The sequence below is a fragment of the Thermobia domestica genome, chromosome 7, assembly GCF_964235325.1.
Source record: "Thermobia domestica chromosome 7, izTheDome1.hap1.1, whole genome shotgun sequence".
Taxonomy (NCBI): Eukaryota; Metazoa; Arthropoda; class Insecta; order Zygentoma; family Lepismatidae; genus Thermobia; species Thermobia domestica.
Genome location: NC_137460.1, coordinates 118,415,544 through 118,436,105, shown reverse-complemented (window position 1 = coordinate 118,436,105; position 20,562 = coordinate 118,415,544). Strand labels below are relative to the sequence as shown.

Genomic DNA, 20,562 nt, shown 5'->3' with positions numbered 1-20,562 from the left:
GTTTTAATATTTTTCAATTGTTTGTGTGTGGGGGGGGGTGGAGGTGTAAGAGTAGGGGATGGATATATAGCTTAACTCCATGGTAAAGGACAGAAAACAATTCTTCTTTCTTATGATTAAAGGGTATAAAGTTTCCAGATGGTTAAACACAAAAATATTTTGCAAGCTGATGTTAAATTAAATTATCTCCAAGAACCAGAATTTTGAAGAGAACAAACCGTTTATTCAGCTAGAAGTGTAAGACTACTTCAAATAACATGATTCTGTGAAAATTTAACAGTCTTAAATTTGCTCCTACGTAACTTCCGGTAGGCAAGCGTGAAGAACAAAGACCACACTGAGGTACTAGAGCCATCTCGTACCAATTTCAAAATACGCTTTTTCTTAATCCTTAAATAGTATCGTTAATTTTTATTCCTGTTTAGATGTGAATAGAATGGTTCACTTTTTGTATTTAAATACAGTTTACTGTTTATTACTTTATTTCAATAAACTTTAATACACCTTTGTAAGGTTTCTTTATACAAAAAAAGGAAATTTACAATAAAAATCTGAATTTTTTCAACTACTATTCTGAAAGAAAAGGTAACATGCAGTATAACAAGGTACTTTTTCATTCATATTAGAAAAAAAGAAATAGAACATATTGTATTCAAATAATAAAGTGTTGAGTCTTTATATGCACAAATAAATTCACTATAATCTACAATTTATTTCCGTAACTAGTACGGTGCAAAGTCGCAAAGTTAACCAGTGCATTTCAGTTTCGTAATCAATATGGATGAGGTCAAAATGATTTACACACGAATAAAAGCACTTCGGCTAGATTTCAACCTTCTCCCTCACAATTGATCTAGGGAATATATACATAAGAAAAGTACCACACTAAATATAAAGAAGTCTTTTAAAAAAAGTTTGCAAAAGAACAAGTGTAAACATAGAATTTCGTATCTCTTCAGAACTTGCAACTCATTTAATTTCGTTCCCTTTAACATTTGCTATGTTAAAAGTACCTATTAGTTCAACAGAATCGTAGCAACATAGTTTCAGTTTTACATTTTTGAGCTTCTTCTAATACTTCCGTCAGAGTCCAATGGGATTAAATATATTGTAACCGTCTGGTAGTTTGAACGAAAACGGTGGTGTAATTAGCTTTATCTTCAGCCCAGGTAGAAACAATTTAATCTCATACAAGATACACCTAAGTACATCCTTCTTCTCTAATTCCAGAAGTTCGAGGTGTTTCAAATAGGAAGGTATAAGGTACAAGCAATGCCCTAATTTCAAGTCAATTCCAGCAATATTTAGATATTTCAAATTTGAGCAGCAACCCTTTATAAGGTATGTCACGCCAGTTTGAGTAATTCCACAATAAGAAATATTCAGTCTTTCCAATTGATGGCAATTCAGAGAAATGGAAAGAGCAATTTCATCATTTACGCCACTGCACCGTGAAAGATCTAAGGACCTCAAATTAGCTATAGTGGGTTGAGTGAAAAAGTCCACCATTTCATTAGCCTGTAGAATGAAGCCTTCTGTTAGTGCCAATGAATGTAAATGCATTTGTGCAATACTTTCTAGAGTTACAGTAGTTAACATATCAGAGACGCGAAATTGGAAATGCTTTAACTTTGTTAACTCTGACAAATGTATTAGAGAAAAATCACTCAACTTATGTCCGCAAATAGACAGTCTCAATAACGATTCTTTTCGTTTCTCAATCAGATATATCAAATCACTATCTGTTGTGGAATGCATATTTCCTATCAACAACTCTTCAAGATGTGGACATCCGTCTATGATTTTCTTAATTGAAATTGAGCTCTCGTAATCTGGCATTTGAGAGATATCTAGTTTACGTAAGTTTGTGAATTTGGATATTATATCAGCTGGATTGTGAGGTTCAACTGCTTCATAATCAAAAGTTATATAATAAGGACTAGTAAATACAAATGAGTCAGGAAACTCGAGGATTTCAATATTTTTGCAATTCTGAGCTAACGTTCGGATTGCATTGAAGGGAATACAAGGGACTTGCTTCACTACTAATGTTCGAAGATTTGTACAATTGTTGGCAACGAAATGTAATATAATATCTCCTTCCTTGTGATCGATTATTAGTCCTTCGACGAAAGGCGTCTGATTTAATATTTCAATTGCCCTGTCCTTCGTGATGGTGTTATCACAAGTGAAGGTGGTATTTCTCCAGAGCATTGGTTGGTCTGCAATATTTTGCCAACGTTGGCAAACGTTACGTGCGCTTACCAGGTCTTCGTACTTCAGATAGGAGAAAATCTTCTCAATTGCGAGGTCAGGTAGTTGCGCCATGATGTAGCTGTAAATAATACAGCTATGTTTTGGCTTTCTTCTGTAGCTTATTTCCTAAAAATAAAACAGAAATAAAAGTGTCAGTAAATGTTAATAATCAAAAATAACGCTGTTAAACAAGGAAAATGAAAATTTCACTTAATTTTCTACTACTGACTTCGTATTGCACAAAACAGTTAGCTAGCTGAAAACTTTTCATGTAAGACCGCTCCGGATACAGAGGCAGCGTTTCTGTTGCATTCGAAATTGATTGCTAGTGCAGGTTGCGAACCTAATTGCTTACACTGGATCCGAAAATCTGCAAAAGCAAATTATATGAACATATCTTTCAAATATACAATTAAAATTTTATGCCTGAATGTTTATATCCTAAGCTTTTGGGAAAGTGGTAACGTCGTACGACTTTTTGTTTAGAAAGTAGTGATTTTGGTTTCTTGCCATACTGCGCTACTATCAGAATTAATTATTGTGCTGCTGATTAAGGAACTTATATTATGTACACCACTTCATACATTTACCTTACACTATTTATATGCCTGCACGTTGAACCAATGAAAGACAGCTTTGTAGTGGACAAACAGTGTGTGTGTGTTTATTTTCTCGGGGTTCTCTAATTTCTCTCTACAGTCTTCATGCCAGCATTATCATCCATTTCCCTTAGGCTTGGTGCATAACATGGGCATTAAAAAGTTATAATATAGCAGGATAACAATAATGTATTAAAATATAAGATGGAAATATAAATAATATATTAGTCTCTTAATAAGGAGAAAGGTTAAACAATATAGGTAGAAATGAGTCCGATCTTAAGTTGAGAAATGTTATTAATATGAACAGTGTTCTACTTAAACTGTAAATTTTGTATAAGTGAAGGTACGAAAACAAAATATCTCGTTTTACTCCTCTTCTTTTTCCTAAAGTATATAGTTGTTCTTGACGTAGTTGTAATTTTCTGTAATCACAGTTTCTATATACAATTCCCGCACTGTACACAGAAAAATCCGTTCTCCGGACAGCGGTATATTATACAAATATAGGGAATCCTCTTGCTTACTACAGAAATCAGTATGGAGCATACGTTAGCTATATACGCACTGCCCTTAGATGTTACATCATGCCTTTGCAGGATGTCTGACATCCAACAGTTTTTCGTATATCACATGCATATACTTATGTTACATTTCTCAGCTACATGTTATATACGTCCATTTCTATGTGAGATCCTGACCGCGTATGTTGTTTCATACGGAAAGTACGTATAGATAGAATACTTATACGGAAGGTATTATAAAACATGAGTTTTCAGTTATACGTCTGATGTACGTTAAATCCTAAAACTACGGGAATTACACATGTAACCTACACTGAGAAAAAAATGTAGGTGGCATACTTAAAAACGTAGGTTACATTCGTAATTCCTGTAGTTTCTGGACTTAACGTACAACCGTATATAGCATCCTGCAGCAAACGTATAGCTGAAAAACTATGTATTATACGTACTGTCTGCATAAGTGCAATGACGTCATTCGTGTGACGTCATCTGCAGTAACAAGTATATACGGAGGTGATATCTAGCTTTGTGACGTCAGGATCATATGTAGCATGTGGGTTAAGAATGACGACACTCACTGACTATCAGGACGGAGCATAATTTCAAGAAGTATGCAATATACGTTCTGTACGTGTGTTTCTTGCGTTCAACCCCAAGACAGCATCTATATTGTACTTGTGCCATGTACGTACGACTAGATACAGTATACGTATTGTACGTATGTATTATACAAATTTTCCTTATGTCGCACACAGCTTGTCCCGATACAGCATACAGAATATCCGTATGCACCATACAGAGTGCACATATGTAGCTTACAGACTGTCTGCATGCAGCATATAGATTATACGTATGTCGCGTACAGGCTGGCCATATGTAATGTATGAATTGGATGTATGTAGCTTATAGATTGTCCATATGAAATATACGGATTTTGCCTGTATCGCATACGTATTGCCTTGTTGTAATGTATGGATTGGACATAATCAGGATCTAGATTGTACGTATAGTGCACCATTATTGAAGTGCTGCAACATACTGCGAAATGCATGATACATTCTTACTGTAATGTTGTCACATATTGTTTTTCTCTGTATGGAAACAAAAGTAGCTTAAAATATGGTTGATCTCCTTTGTGCCAATAATAAAAAAATTAAAAATACTACACTTTTCAATCTTAGTTTGGAGCAGTGAAACTGTCCAGAGAAATGTATTTACCTGCAGGGTGTAAGTTTGGACTTGCTGCTAATTCTTTGGAAAGCTACTGCAAAGCCAAGGTTGAAAAGTGGCACAAGCGTTAATTTTAAAATTATTGGCACAAAGGAGGTTAACCATATGTTAAACTATTTTAGTTTTCATACAGAGTAAATCAATATGTGACAATATTACTGTAAGAATTTATCATACCTTTTGCAATAACTTAGTTGCAGCACTTCAATAATAGTGCAAAATGCACAGCCATGTACAATCCTATGTTCAAACTCAAACAAGACTTACGTACAGTCATTTATTAAGCCGTTATCACCCATTGCTTGTACAGTCACGAAATTAAATATTCTTCAGTTGACAAAATTTGTTTTCCTAAAAACTCAACAATAAATTAACCTATTAGAGTACCGACTTTGGCAGGTTGTCAAGTTATAACTATTCGAAGAATAACAACAAAAAGATGCAAATTAATTAATTTGTTCCCGAGCTATTGGCAAAAGAAAATTTGTCAACTGTCAAATACTTTCTTTTCCGTGTGTACTATATAAAGACGACTTTACCTCATTCTTTTCCTTAATAATATCCTCTTCCAAAATGCAGAAGTTGTTACAAGAGGCGTGAATAGGATTTTCCAGAAATAACTTCTCTGCACATTTTAATTAACAGATAAGTTATTTTTTAAATGACGCTATAATTAAAAACATGGTGTCAGCTGAAAACGTGTTCCCTCACAAGATGATTCCTACACAGTACTCGCCATTAAAAATGCAACTTCAAGGAGACAGGGTAGCTACGCCAAAGTTCCCAAGCCGATATCTAATAGTAAGTGTCGAATATGCTTAACCCTTAACATACCAAGCGGGGTACTCTAGGGACCCCAGAGAGTGATATTTAGTGATACTGCCGCAATTATAAGAATCAATTTATTCTCAATTTTTATATGTATCCTGCAACCCTTTGAGATATTAATTACATGATTAGATCAACGATGCGTTTCTTTAAAAAATACAAAAAATAAAAACACACTTGAAAATGTAAAAACTCTATTGTTAAATCTGTGTTTCAGATTTACGAACACAAAAGTATAAAATTGTATGAAGAACTGAATTGTGCTCAAATATATATAATATTTGATGTCAACAATATTCATTTAACTTAAGTATGCTTCTAGCCGTCCAAAAAATAATAGTTGGAGTAACCCTCTGGAATACTATATTGAGAAATTAAAATAATACTTGGGGTCTCCAGAAGACTCCAGCTTGGTAGACAACTTTGACGACTTAGGCTTGGTACGTTAAGGGTTAATCTTACCGCTGTATTCGCTGTGTGACAACGTGGTGACAAAGGAGCAGAACTGACCCAACATTGACAACCAGAACGACTGTAACACAGCGAGACATCGAGAGGATGTTCTCTTCTGGTATGGTAAGCCATGCGTCTTACGATCCAATGCCACAGCTCATCAACTGTAGCTGGCGGAGTTCACAGGTATGAGAAACTGTGCAGCCATCGACCAGACACGTTTATCCTTCCCTGCTCTATACATTCTGCAAATTTGGACTTACCTGGATGTATCCTTCTTATTGCAACATTTTAAGTAACGAGCAGTGTAATAGACTCATACATTATTTAAAGAAAGAGCGATGATTCTCAGAATTACTCGGAAGTTTCTAGTTTACAATGTTATATCTATATATCTATATCTATCTATCTATCTATCTATCTATCTATCTATCTATATATATATATATATATATATATATATATATATATATATATATATAGATATATAGATATATAGATAGATAGATAGATAGATAGATAGATAGATAGATATACAATAATTTAAAACGGTTATATCAAAGTTTGCAATTCAGAGCACAAAAAGAAGTATAGCTCTCGGAACACTGATTATAGCCAGATAATACCACTAGTAAACTCAACCACACTCAGTACCGTTAGTTGCTTGATATTGTCTATGAGGAAAAGATCATCGTATCTCATTGCGTGTAGATTTTTGTATTTGTTTAACGCTAAAAATTGTTTGTCGCTAATCGAACCCAGTAACATATATATACCGACAAGACGTACGTTAGTCACAAGGTTACATGAGTGAAACACTAAATTATTCGATTGACACTTGCGGCCTTGTCAACACTAGAGAAAGGTACAAAGTGATTAAATAAATACGAAACATAGTTCATACAAAATATAGCGATGTATGAAGTCTCCTTTTCATACGATTTGGATAAAGGATACATCTGTAGAGAGCAACATAAATGATTTCTCTGGATAATTTGGATTAGTCCAGAATTTGAACAAAAATAATTTTGAAATTCGTTGTTAAGTCCAACATTTTTCTTTCTTTCTTCGGATTCTCAATAAAGTTGACTATTGAAAAGCTGAGTTACAGATTTTATGTTAAAACATGTTCACTATACCATTGCCTTATTCACAGAACAATACATTAGTTATTAATGTATGTCTGAAATAATAGTGCTTCGTGCAGATTTACTTTATCCAATCGGAATTGCACAATGATTAAAAAAAATGTTGCAAGGTATAATGTTCTTATTTACAGAGAAAAAGAGTTGAATGGACTTAACGCTAACAAACATTTTCTTTAAACAGACATACATTTATTCTAATTTATGGAAGAAAGAAATAATTTGTGGAGCAGTATATTTATTAAGGTTACATATTCGTACAAAAGAATGTAAATATAATCAGGTCTGTCTTCAGAAAGGACGTGCTTTTAGCCACAAATTACACTGCTTCTTTTCGCTGTCTTTCAGGCAGAATCCTGGTTTTGTTTTGATGCATGAAATACCTGAAACAAAAATCCAAAAAATATTTCGAATGTTACATTTTAAAATATTTAACATTTTTTAAATTAAATGGACAAAATCTGTTCGGTCAGGTATGGACTTTTGGGTTTCTGGTAGAAAAACGATTAATTAAAAAAAAGTGTTTATTGATGCTGAACAACTCGAAATGTATTACTATGCAAAAGTAAGTGGGTACCCAATGGCGTTCGAGGTACCATGGGGTACTTAATGTCTGCATTTTTAGATATGTGGAAATATATGTCTCTAAAATGTAAAGAACTGATATGTTAAGTACAGAAAACCGCAACTCGGTAAGCCTTATGGATACCGAGGTATGGGAGAATAAAGAACAACACCATAGAAGTGTGAAGTTTGCGTACTAGATTGTGCAGTTTCGAAAACGTAATTACTGAGGGCTAACAACAACCTCAAAAGTAGTTTCAATTCAATACACTACACACACGTCCTTATGGGGTTTTTCGGGTACTATGGCATTCACATACCTCCCATTTCTAAACATTCTAAAATATATCTTAATAAACTTATAAAGAACGTTACAGGTGTGTGTTTACCGAAACCGCAAGTCGGTACGTTTAACCTTTTGTCACTCGCGCTGTTGGAAAAAAGCAAACAGGTGAGTAAAAACTAATGATTTTTACGAATGGGGTCGCATTAGTGGAGTCACCCTCACTGCTATTCCTCAAGTGGCTCCTTCCCCTCTTTCACCCTAAAGCTCGCTGACGTGCTGCAATTGTAGTAGCTTCCAGTACAGGTTGAGGAAATAGTTTCGTCTGCGTTTGCTTTTTTCAAACGCGCGAGTAGTTCCGTGATAACACTAGCAAACATATATTTTTATGGAGTTTGAAATTTTCCAACGCGCGATCGTTAATGTGATAATTATTGTTTATGAGTGAAGTTTTGTTTTTCTAAGCAACGTCTCGCTTCTTGAATAGAAGTGAGATAGAGAAGTGGCTTGACAATATTAATGATGAGTCTGATGTTAACTATCGAAAATTAGTGGCTGCTGAAAGTGATGCGAATTGAAGTAATGAAAAAGTGAATGAAGATGATATTGATCATGATAGTGAAGCAGATAAGAACAGTGTAGATGCAGATTCAGATGCAAACGATATGGATGTGAATTACAGTTACAGTGAAAATATTGTTTCATTGGGAAAGACAGGAAAACAAAATGTAAATAGTAACTGGCAGCATCAGCAAAGACAAAGTGTAAAAACATTGTGAAAAAGATGCTAGAACCGAAGTTTACTGCTAAGGGTATCACCGAGTAAACAGTTTTTTTTTCGAAATTTATCGATATAGCCGTGATTGATGAAATTGTAAAATGTACTAACAATTATTTGGATAAATTACGAACAAGTTTCGGCGAAGAACGCACTGCAACTGTACAGCAACTTCAAGAGCAAAATTAATGACTTTATTTCGAAGTCTTTATTTGATTGCCAAAAGAAAGGAGCACGTGATGATGTACGATCACTGTGGACATGTGACGGAACAGGAATTCTAATCGTAAGAGCAGCAATGAGTTACACGAGCCTTTTACTGCTACTCAGGGCATTAGATTCGATGATTTCGAAAGCCGATCTCAGAGAAGAGATATTGACAAGCTATAGATATACCACATTGACTTGACACCTAGTTTTCTGTTCCAAGCGTTGCTATCGGCTGAAGGAATTCACTCCCTTTCGCCAAGGCTCTCTCGTTTAGCAAAACTGAACCCTTATTGGCTCAACGCGTGGATGTGTCGATGGTTTGAACTTTAGTTCGCATTTTTGCCACGGATCAAGACATTTTGGCAGCACTATAGCAACAATTCCAAATATCCTAAGTATTTACTCAACAATTGCATGCATTACTTCAAATAAGTTTACTAAATATATTGTTTGTATCTCAAAATGTCAATGTTGGAAAAAAGCAAACGCGCGAGTAGTTATGTTACTAAATTTGGCGCGAGTGACAAAAGGTTAATAGTTACCGAAATATGGTGAAATAAATAGGAACACCACAGGTATGTGGGGCTTCCATACTTGACAGTACAGTTTAGAAAATTAATGAAAATATGACTAATGGCTATCAAGATATTGTCAAATAAAGGGAGGACCCACACAGTTATGGGGTTTTGGTGTTAGGTGGTAAAATTTCCGAAACCGGTCATGAAATCTGAATAAGCACCAGTAGCAATTTCATCCTAAAGTAACTGGGTATTTCCATGGGGTTTAGAACATCATGGGTCTAAAAAGATTAAGTTTTAAAAGCTTTGGAAAATATAATTTGACATTTGTAAAGAGTATTAGAAAAGAGAATAGAGTTACCCAAAACTTCCAGCCAGTACATCTTACAGCTAGAGAGACACCGTGAAATAAAAGAGTATTAGATCTTGAAATTTCATAAAACAAGTTTTGATCTTAATAAAAGTTACATAAGATGGTACTTATATGGGTGAAGTGAGTACCTCACACTCGTCAGGGCAATTCCGATCGAAAGATTAATTCAGCTCGAAGTTTTCTTCGGGTAAATCCAAGCGTGATAATTCCTAGCGTACAAAAAGAATGAAATTTTTTTTGTCAATATCTAATATAGCAACCGAGATATAAGTAATTATGTATTTTATGACGTCGTAAAAATGGAGACCCACATGGATTTGTACTGTTGAGTCTTTGCTGTAAGAAGAAGAAATTTCAGAAAACTACCGTATATACCTAAATAGACGGGTGCAGGCACGGTGGCTTAGTGGTAGAGTGCGTACCTTTGGTGTATTGGGTCCCTGGTTCGATCCGCTGCCAAGTCAGTTTGTAGTCGACATCGTATTCGTGCGTATTCTCGGGGTACTCCCGTTTCCTTCCACCTTTGCACTCCATCAATTCTATCATCAACATTCATTTGCCTTAATTTCATTTTAAAATTAAATGGGCAGTTAAGTGTGATCGTATCTCTGTGGATTAAGACAATACTCCAGTGTAGTTTCTGCAAAACATACTAGGTAAACACCCCACCACGAAGTTACTGTGTCCTCACTGATTTAATTGTCTATTAAGGTATATACAGTAGGTTTTTGAATTTCTTTCTTATAGCAAAGACCCAGAAGTACAAATCCTTCAAGATCTCTATTTTTACGTCATAAAACATATGACTCGTTATATTTTGGTTACTATATTAGATATTCACAGGGAATTTTCACTCTTTTACACAGCTCAATGAACCTTTGGAACTGCCTGAAGAAAACCTAGAACTAATCTTTCCATCGAAATTGTAATGAGGTACTCACTTAACCCATAGAAGTACCATCTTATTTAATTTTGTTGGGACCAATAATTTTTCCGAAGTTTCAACATCTCATACTCTTTTATTTCACGGTGTTTCTCTATATGTTAGATGTACTGGCTGGAAGTTTTAGGTAAACATATTTATATTTACATATTTCTAATACTCTTTACAAATGTCAAGTTATATTTTCAAAAGCTTTTAAAATTTAATCTTAGTAGACTGTAAGATGTTCTAACACCCCATCGAAATATCTAATTATTTGAAGATGGAATTGCTACTGGTGCTTATTAACTTTCCATGACCGGTTTCGGAAATTTTATCATCTAACACGAAAATCCCATACCTGTATTGGTCCTCCCTTTATTTGACAATATCTTGATAACCGTTAGTCATATTTTAATTCATTTTCCAAATTGTACCTTGAAGTATGCAAGCCCCAGGCCCGTAGCCAGCCCAAAAATGTACGGGGGGCCCGGCTGATGTTAGGGGGGGCCCGATCCAACCATATTATAGTTCTTTTGCAAGCCTACTCTAAAACCTTTAGGGGGCCAGCAAAAATTTAGGGGGGGCGGCCCCCCTAGACCCTCCTGGATACGGGCCTGGCAAGCCCCACATACATATCGTGTCGCTCTTTATTTTCCCATATCTCGGTATCCGTAAGGCTTACCGAGTTGCAGTTTTCAGTAAACAAATATCAGTTCTTTACATTTTAGACACATGCATTTCCATATATCTAAAATTCAGAAATTAGGTACCGCATTGGAACCCCATTGGAGTACCCACTTACTTTTGCATAGCAGGGTAAAAACGCCAGTGGTTCTCACTTTAAGGTTGAAAACATACTATTTTGTCTCTTCTCTCAGCATCGTGAATCTGTCGGAGCTGTACCATAGTTGGAAAGACTCACTGATCCTTCCTATAATGACCATGTAGTCAGAATTCAAAAAGGAGTAGCCGTTGAAGGAAAAACAATATTTTAAAATCCTTGCACCAGTAGTCGTCACCTTAAAATCAAAATGTTCCAGTAGTAGTAAGAATTTTCTACCAGTGTTCGCCACTCAAATAACTTGACATAATTTATTCAGAAACGCACTGTTTATCAGTTTAAAATTAAGAATAGAGTATAAAGTACTAATCTTAATAACTGTGCATCACTTTTGGCACTCAAGAAAGAAAATAAAAACGTTTTTACATACTTTTTAAAGCAATTTCAGTAAGAAAAATGTTAACTGAATTCAAAGTTAACTATATATTATTTTAACGTTAAGAGTACAATATTAAATACTAAGTTTAATAACTATAGTGACTTTAAGCACTCAAGAATGAAAATAAACATGTTTGTACATACATTTTTAAAACAATTTGAGAAACAAAATAAGTTAACCGAATTCAAAACTTAATTATACATCACCTTAAGATTAAGAATGGACTATAAAATACTGAGGTTAATAATAATGCATTACTGAAGAATGAAAACAAAAATGTTTTTAACTACCTATATTGTATTTACATGTTGTTATTTCTCATTAACATGCTTTTTGATAACGCGCGATTTGGGCTAGGGGTGCGCATGAGAAATGATTTGAGACTGTCACCTCTCGCAAAGATGTCGCGAAAGTTGTCTCCTCTCGAAAACTGTATCTGTTTCTATTGGAAGAGCTATGTCTCGTCTCGAATTTCGTAAGAAAAATTCTGTCTAGTCTCGTGCCGTGCGCAACCCTAATCAGGCCATAGACAAAAACTTCATTTCGGAGGGGTTTCGATAGGGCTTTGTGATATCCAAATTTTGAAATAGATAATCGATATTGACATACTATTGAAACTTGTTCGAAATATCAAAAAATACAGCAATATCAAAATATAAGCAATATCAAAAATCGAAAATATAGAAATATGATAAAGATCAAAAACATCGATATATCGGTCAAAAATTTCGATATCGATAGTTTGATATTTGAAAATATTAATCGTTCGATCGAAATATCGCACATCCCTTGGCTCCAACTGTTACCACCTTAAAAAAGAATGTGAAAATTGCTAACTACCTAGGTAATCTGTAAGTACCTTAAGACGGGGTTACTTTGCACTTCAGGGTTAACTTCGCACAAAATACGAAAAAAGTTACACAGTCTTCCGTCGGTAAACCCATGAACTGTAAAGAGAAAGTTTCAACTGCCACCGTAAGATAGAACATCTAACTGGATTTTGGCTATAATGTTGGCGGTTAACATCAGTTCTAATTACCTGAAGGGTTTGTTGCTCTAGAGGTATGGAAAGCACTCACTGTAAATGCAGACAAAATTTGGAGGATATCACCTACAAGAATTTCCGTCAAAGTTAAGTCGGTTTCGTAGAATTCTACTATGTATGATGGGACTTTCAAGCAATAGTTGAAACTGAAGGGTGAAACATTGTAAAGCCATAGAAAAAATAACACTGGGAGAAGGCTGTTTTGAGCCTCAAATCGTGGTTACTTTGCACCGGGTCAACGTAACCCCTTAAATGGGAAATTCTTACTACTGGCACCTCCTGCCGTCTAACTTTAGGAAAATTTCCTCTTTAGGTAGATGTCGGAATGGATTTCTTGTTGGAAAATAAATTACGAACAGCGGCGGATTCAGAAGAATAGTTTGAGAGGGACTTCACACAGAAATACTTCTTTTATTTAGAAATCACTAGACTTTTTGAAGGGCTTGACGGGCATACGCATAGGAATGACTAAATTAGATTTTTTAAAAAAGAAATCCTGCAATTTGGGTGGACTTCAGCCTGAAAGCCCCAAATCCCGTAAATCTTCCACTGATTACGGTTGAGATGATATTCTTGGATATAAAGAGCAAACAAGGCAAATCAGTTCACGGAGATTTTTTCTGTTTTTCAGTTGCCATTTTTGTGGGTCATGCTAAACTATCAGATTGTGGCTCCTATTTCGGTACCAGAAAATACATAATTTTCTTTACAAATATCGATAATTCATACTAAGTACTGATACCGGTACCATAATTCCAACATCAATATTTGTAGACTGCATGCAGTTTTGTGTAAAAAATGAAATGTATAAATACAGGAGAGAAAACATTGCAGACAAACATTATGTTAGTATGTTGAACATTTTTTTTTTGTATGTGGTGCCATTGACTGGTAGACCCATAGGAAAACGACCATTAGGAAGACCTAGGCGCAGATGGGAGGATAATATTAAGATGGATCTCGCAGAGATAGGAATACAAAGTAGAAACTGGATCCAATTAGCTAAGGATAGAAGTCAGTGGAGAGCTTCTGTGAACGCGGCACTGAACCTCCGGGTTCCATAGGCCATAGAGTTAGTTAGTTAGTTATGTGGTGCAAAATATCTTCATCTATGGGGTTACTTTGCACCAAAGTTTATATGAAATGAAATCTTTGAGTTTTGCGTCCCACGCTTTTGCCGGGTATGCTAAAGGAGACGGTGATGATGAGTAATGAATGAAATGGTGGAATGAAGAAAGTGGGAGGAAACGGGACAACCCCGAGAAAACCCACGCATACGGTGTTTGTCCACCACAAAGTTCACTTGGCGGGGACTGGAATCGAACCCGGGACCCCAAGTACCAGAGGTGAACGCTCTACCACTGAGCCACCGCGGCCCCTCATATAGAGTACAAGTAACAATATGTTGTAAAAAAAAATGGCCCGTCTGGAGGTCATGTAAGCTAAACACCAATACAATTGTTACAGATTTATTTACCAGCACTGTTTAATTATCTACGGTGCTGAACATCGCAACACCAATATCATTATGTCACATCCTTTCAAAACTATGCTAACTGCAAAGTAGACCTGCTTTGCTTCGTAATGTCCAAATAGTTGATTACTATGCTCGAATGCAGGCAAGTAGCATACAAATTTATGATGTTGAAGGCGTTATTTTTCACAGCTATGGAGAAAAGACATGAAAACAAAAAATAAAAAGAAATCTTTGTTTTACGTCCTACGTTTATGCTATGAAAGCTGACAGTCACAAATGAGTATTGAAAATTGATGATTTTGGAATACGATTTGGTGGAATAATGAGGGGGAAAAATAGACATTGATTAAATATAAAATTGAAAAGAAATAAGGGCCTGACGCTCAAATATTTATCTATCTGGCAGCCATCTTGATCCCTCTAAAATATCATGAAGTACTTGATTGATTCTAAACCCAATAATAGTAATAGTAATTATAACAATAAACACAGAATATACCTAGATATAATTTACGCACCTTGAAGTCTAGAAATTAATAATTGCAATCCTCAGCATTCCAATACAACTTTGATTTCTCCAAATGAAGATTCGGACATCGGTTTTCTTCTCAAGCAATAATGGGGTACAATAATCAGTTGCAGTCCAAAGCCAAGTCACTAAGCATGAATATAAAAGATTTTGTGTTAAATATTTCAATGTAAATTTCATGAAATATAATTCATTAGTTAGTTACATACAAACTCTTACGCATGTAAGTCAGAATCTACTTGTAATAACTTGTAAATTTAAACAAAATTATACTACAGTTATAGGGACATCAAACATATATTCCATAAGATATACAGGGTGTCTAAAAAGTCCCCTGACATAAAGTAACTCGGTTATTATCAGAGTTACAACAAAATGTAATTGGGAAACCGTCTCCAAATATGATGTTTCAAATGTAAGTTGAAGGAATTTTCGAAATCGGATCAGTCGTTTGGCTGTACACTCTTTATGCATCCAATGTTAAATGAAAATGCAACGTTGCCATTTACCTGGACCCACAACATAAGTGAATGAAGTTACTGTCTTTTACGCTAACATGTCGATGGCCAGCCCCCATTTCAAACAGTAACTTCATTCACATATGTTGTGGGTCCAGGTAAATGGTAACATTGCATTTTCATTCCACATTGGGTGCATAAAGAGTACAGCCCAAACGGCTCCTCCGATTTAAAAAGTGTTCACTTTAGATTGAAAACAACATATTTAGAAATGGTTTTTCCTCTTACATTTTGTTATAACTCTGATAACAGAGTTACCCTGTGTCAGGGGACTTTCGAAACACCCTGTATACATCATACGAAGTTCCTTTCTAAATTCTACACGGGTGTAGTTTAATTGAATGTGAGATGGATGATACATTAGGCCGTTTGGGAATACTCACACAGATGGCCGCCATTTTGGATTAAATTTGTTTGTTATAAATTGGTGGGTAATGTGATATATATATATATGGCCACGGGCTAGAATTTTCTCAGTATGTCAAATATGCAATCAGATTCCATGGAGCTTAATTTGGTGAAAAGTTATTGCCAATTGAACGTTGTATTTACCTCTTTCTTCTAGATGTAGAACATACCGTTAGCATGTGAGGAATGTATCGAAATATTCAAACTGTGGAGCGGGAGGAGTGCCTGTGCAGTGGTTACCGATTGCAAACAGAATCATCCACAATGTGACTGTGTTACATGTTGCAGTGTCACAGTAATTAACTAAATTTGAGGAGACGGGCACATTCGTGGACATACGTCGTAGCGGACGATCGTAGACAGCTACAGATGAAGCAACGCCTACGGCAGTGCTGACTTCCTTCTCGATGTGTCCCCAAAGGAGCACACGTCATTTATTAATGCAATGTGGGTTGAGTCATAGGGTCTGCTCGTGTATAAGTGCATCCGTACAAGGTGCAAATGAAGCAACATCTCCACGAGAACGATCTTGATCGCCAAGTGCAGTTTTGTGACCGAGTTATCGAGTAATTATGGTTAAACTCTAACATTTTTATGCAAATACTCTTTTCAGATGAAGCTGACCTCTACGTAAATGGGAAGGTTAATAGGCAGAACATGCTCAATTGGTCACCTGACAACCCCGCGTGCAAGACCCCTCCAACATGACCAGCGCAAAGAAAATTAATTATGGTGTTGGCAGACAAATGAGGAATACGTCGAATCAGTCACTTTTTCATTCCATAAAATTAACTGCGGAATAATACCTCACGCTCGTACAGGGATAGATATTGCGAGCTGCGATGCCCGAGGATGGTACATTCTCGCAGTTTTTTCAACACCATGGCGCTTTCTTCATTATGGGTTCGTGGTGCGTCACTACTTGAACAATTCCCTAGAACATGGGTTGATCGACGAGAGGCAGTTGAATGGCTGCCCGATCACCGGACCTAACGCTGTTCAATTTCTAGCTTTGTGGACATGTTAAGCCTATGGTTTGTGCAGTAAATATTCATAATTTTTATCATCTAGAACAAAGTATCGCCATCGTCTGTGCACGAATTTGACCCATATTCTACTTTGTGTCCACATAAATTGGAAGAAGCTTCTGCAAATGTTTATTGCTCAGTAGGAACATGTGGAACATATACTATAACCAGGGGTAAAAGTGGACCTGAAAAGGTGGGGGGACGGTAGGTAGCGGCATCACTCCACGCCGCTCCTCCTGCCTATCTTTGCCTATTGTACCATTTTAGGGTCTGGGAGACGCCATACATGTTTTTCGAGGTGAGGAACTGCGTCCCCCGCGTTCCCCCTCACTTTTACCCCTGACTATAACAGGGAAATGTTCGAAGTGGGAACAATCAGAGGCGGTGCGTTTTATGGCTATCTAAATGTTCAAATGCAGTGAAGTGTGAAGCCTACAAGATTGCATTTCTATTTACATAATGTCTGAAAACCACTGGAAAGCTTCTTTAGTTACGGAGAAAAAATTGAGAGACTGATCCATCCATCGTGAACAACTTTCTGAAAAAAAAATAAATAAAAATAGCCCCTTACCTTGTATCAGAGAATTATACACGAAAGTGCTCAAAAACCGACTTTTAATATTAACAATTTCCAGCGGGAAAACTCCTGGACCACACACTCGAATGAGGGGTATTTCAAACTCCCGTAAGATCCGCCCCCACTGCAATCTCCTAAATCCGCCCATGCTCAAAACACGACGCTTATAAGACTTCAGAGAAGACGACACATACCAATATACGAAAGAAACAATTCAATATGGCACATCAAAATATAAACTAATGAACTTCTTTGAAAACACCTCATTTTACAAACAAAAGGTAGAAAAAGGTAAAAAATGTCAGTATTGTCAACTTAGAAGTTACTTCTACATAAGAAATAAAATCTTTGTCAATACGTATAAAAGTGGATTTATTAAAGGTATTTAGCATTTATTCTTCCGTGAAGGTATATCTTGATCACTAAAAAACCAGAAACGGTTTGTCTCTATCACTGAAAAAAAAAACAGAAGGGTATGACATACCACTACATATAGTCTCACTTGGTTCACTGCCAATAACATTTCACCAGAATAAGTTACATGATATCTGATTGCATATTTGACATCCTCAGAACATTTTAGTGCATAGCCATGTATCACACTACCCACTTATCATCCGTATTACAATTTCGAATCTAAAATTGAGACCGTCCGCGTGATGTAATCCAAAAGTATCCCTCTGGGCCTAATGTGTATCTCTTATCTCGCATTCAATGAAACTACATCCCTATAGTTTTCAGAAAGGATGACAAGGGACTTCTGATGCACCTTGTATATAATAGTTGTATCAATAATGAAGTTGGAAATATGTGATCTAGTTCGTTGTTTCCAATTTAACCTAATGTCTTGCTGAAAAGGGAATATTTGTTGAAATCTGAGTTTTACGTGCGACGGGTACACCGGCTAGGCTAAAGGAGACGCTGATGATGATATAATGAGTGAAATGGTGGAATGAAGAAAGTGGGAGGAAACGGGAGAACCCCGAGAAAACCCACTCACACGGTGTTTGTCCACCACAAAGTTTACTTGGCGCGAGCTGGGATCAAACCAAAGACCCCAAACACCAGAGGTGAACGCTCTACCACTGAGTCATCGAGGCTCGACAGGAATATTTGTTGAAGTCTACTGTCTTCTTCAGTACCAAGGTTACACAAAATGAGCCTATTTTTTGATGGAATTCGAACCAACATTATATGTATACTCTCTCAGCGAGAATCAAAGCTGGCACCAAGTTTACATATGCGCGCGCATTGTATGTTACTTATATAGCTCACAGAGTTATGGGCGAGCAAACAAGGCGTGGTTGGAGAGGCTACTAAAAGAGAGGTTATATATTAGTACTTTTCCATTTTGGTGTTTAATATTTTTCATCAGATTGCGAAATCATGAAATCAAAGTGGGGGAGACTGAAGGACTGAAGAGAGCGAGAGAGAGAGAGAGAGACAAAAAAAGCTGCGCAGTTTTACACTTCAAAGAATTGTAGTGAAATGAGAAGGTCAGAATTCAAGATGACATTCGGATGCTTGGCACGAAGAAACACATTGCAAGCAATTTTGAAAATAATAATAATAATAATAATAATAATAATAATAATAATAATAATATTTGGTCTAGGAATTAATTCGTGCGGGTGGACAAGAGATGGCGCAACGAACGGAGCGTCCCACAGTTCCGTGTATCCACACATGTGTTGCAAACCCCTGTCATCGCGTATCGTTCGTAGTATAGGGCAGTGGATTAAAGCGTCAACAACACCAGTTTGTAGTTAAGTGAACATGGCGCAATTTGTGCCTGATAAAGTGTTTTTGCGGGGTGTCCTGCTGCATTACTTTAACATGCAGAAAAGTGCGACTGAAAGTCATCGTATTTTGGTGGAAGTGTATGGTGACCATGCTCTAGCTGAGCGAACGTGTCAGAAGTGGTTTGCACGGTTTAGAAGTGGTGATTTCGGCTTGGCAGACCAAGAGCGAACTGGACAGCCAAAAAAATTTCAAGACGAAGAATTGACAGCATTGCTCGAGCAGGATTCGTGTCAAACGCACGAACAACTTGCAGCAGCATTAGGCGTTGATCAAACAACAGTCTCCAAACGCTTGAAAGCCATGGGAATGATTCAAAAGATGTCACATTGGGTTCCACATGAATTGAAAGACAGAGACGTTGAAAGACGAAAAACCATTTGCGAATTGCTGCTTCAACGACAGAGCAGAAAGGGGTTTCTGCATCGAATTATTACGGGTGATGAGAAGTGGATCCATTACGAGAACCCTAAACGAAAAAAGGCCTGGGTGAAACCAGGTGAACCAGGTCCATCACAACCAAAACGAGATATTCACTGTGCAAAGGTTATGCTGTGCATATGGTGGGATATGAAAGGTGTGGTGTACTATGAGCTGCTGCAACCGGGTGAAACTATGAATGGAGAACGTTATCGACGACAATTAATGCGTTTGAAGCAAGCTCTGGCCAGAACACGACCAGAATGGGAGAACAGACATGATAAACTTATTGTTCAACATGATAACGCTCGCCCACATGTCGCAAAACCGGTCAAAACCTATTTAGAAAATGTCGGATGGGAAGTTTTACCCCACCCGCCGTATTCACCAGACGTTGCTCCTTCGGACTACTACTTGTTCGATTGCATGAATAACGATTTGATTGGACAGCGGTTTACTTCTTCAGAAGATATCGAAACATGGGTCTCTGACTGGATCGCTTCCAAGGATGAGGACCTCTTTCGCCACGGAATCCGTACATTGCCTGACAGATGGGCGAAAGTGGTGGCTAGCGATGGACAATATTTTTCTTAAGGTATTTATGTATTTTGTGTTTATACTACAGCTTTAATGTGTGCGTACCAACCGCACGAATTAATTCCTAGACCAAATAATAATAATAATAATAATAATAATAATAATAATAATAATAATAATAATAATAATAATAATAATGTGATATATTTTGTAGGCTTTGGATATGTATGTTTTAGTTGGCATCAACAATTATTGGTGTGTTTTGTAACAATTGACAGTTTAGCGAGAGACTAGGCTAACTGACAATTTTAACTTTC

The 20,562-nt window shown here is 36.5% G+C and overlaps 1 protein-coding gene across 1 annotated transcript in view; it reads right to left on the bottom strand.

The window, feature by feature from the left end:
• Positions 1 to 499: 499 nt before the first annotated feature.
• LOC145690369 (uncharacterized) overlaps positions 500 to 20,562 on the bottom strand; it is a 44,189-nt gene continuing 24,126 nt past the window's right edge. Inside the window, exon 4 of the mRNA XM_081765198.1 lies at positions 500 to 2,382. Within this exon, the coding sequence (XP_081621324.1) occupies positions 1,084 to 2,328 (1,245 nt within the window). The 5' untranslated portion in view covers positions 2,329 to 2,382 and the 3' untranslated portion in view covers positions 500 to 1,083. The remainder of the gene's footprint in view (positions 2,383 to 20,562) is intronic.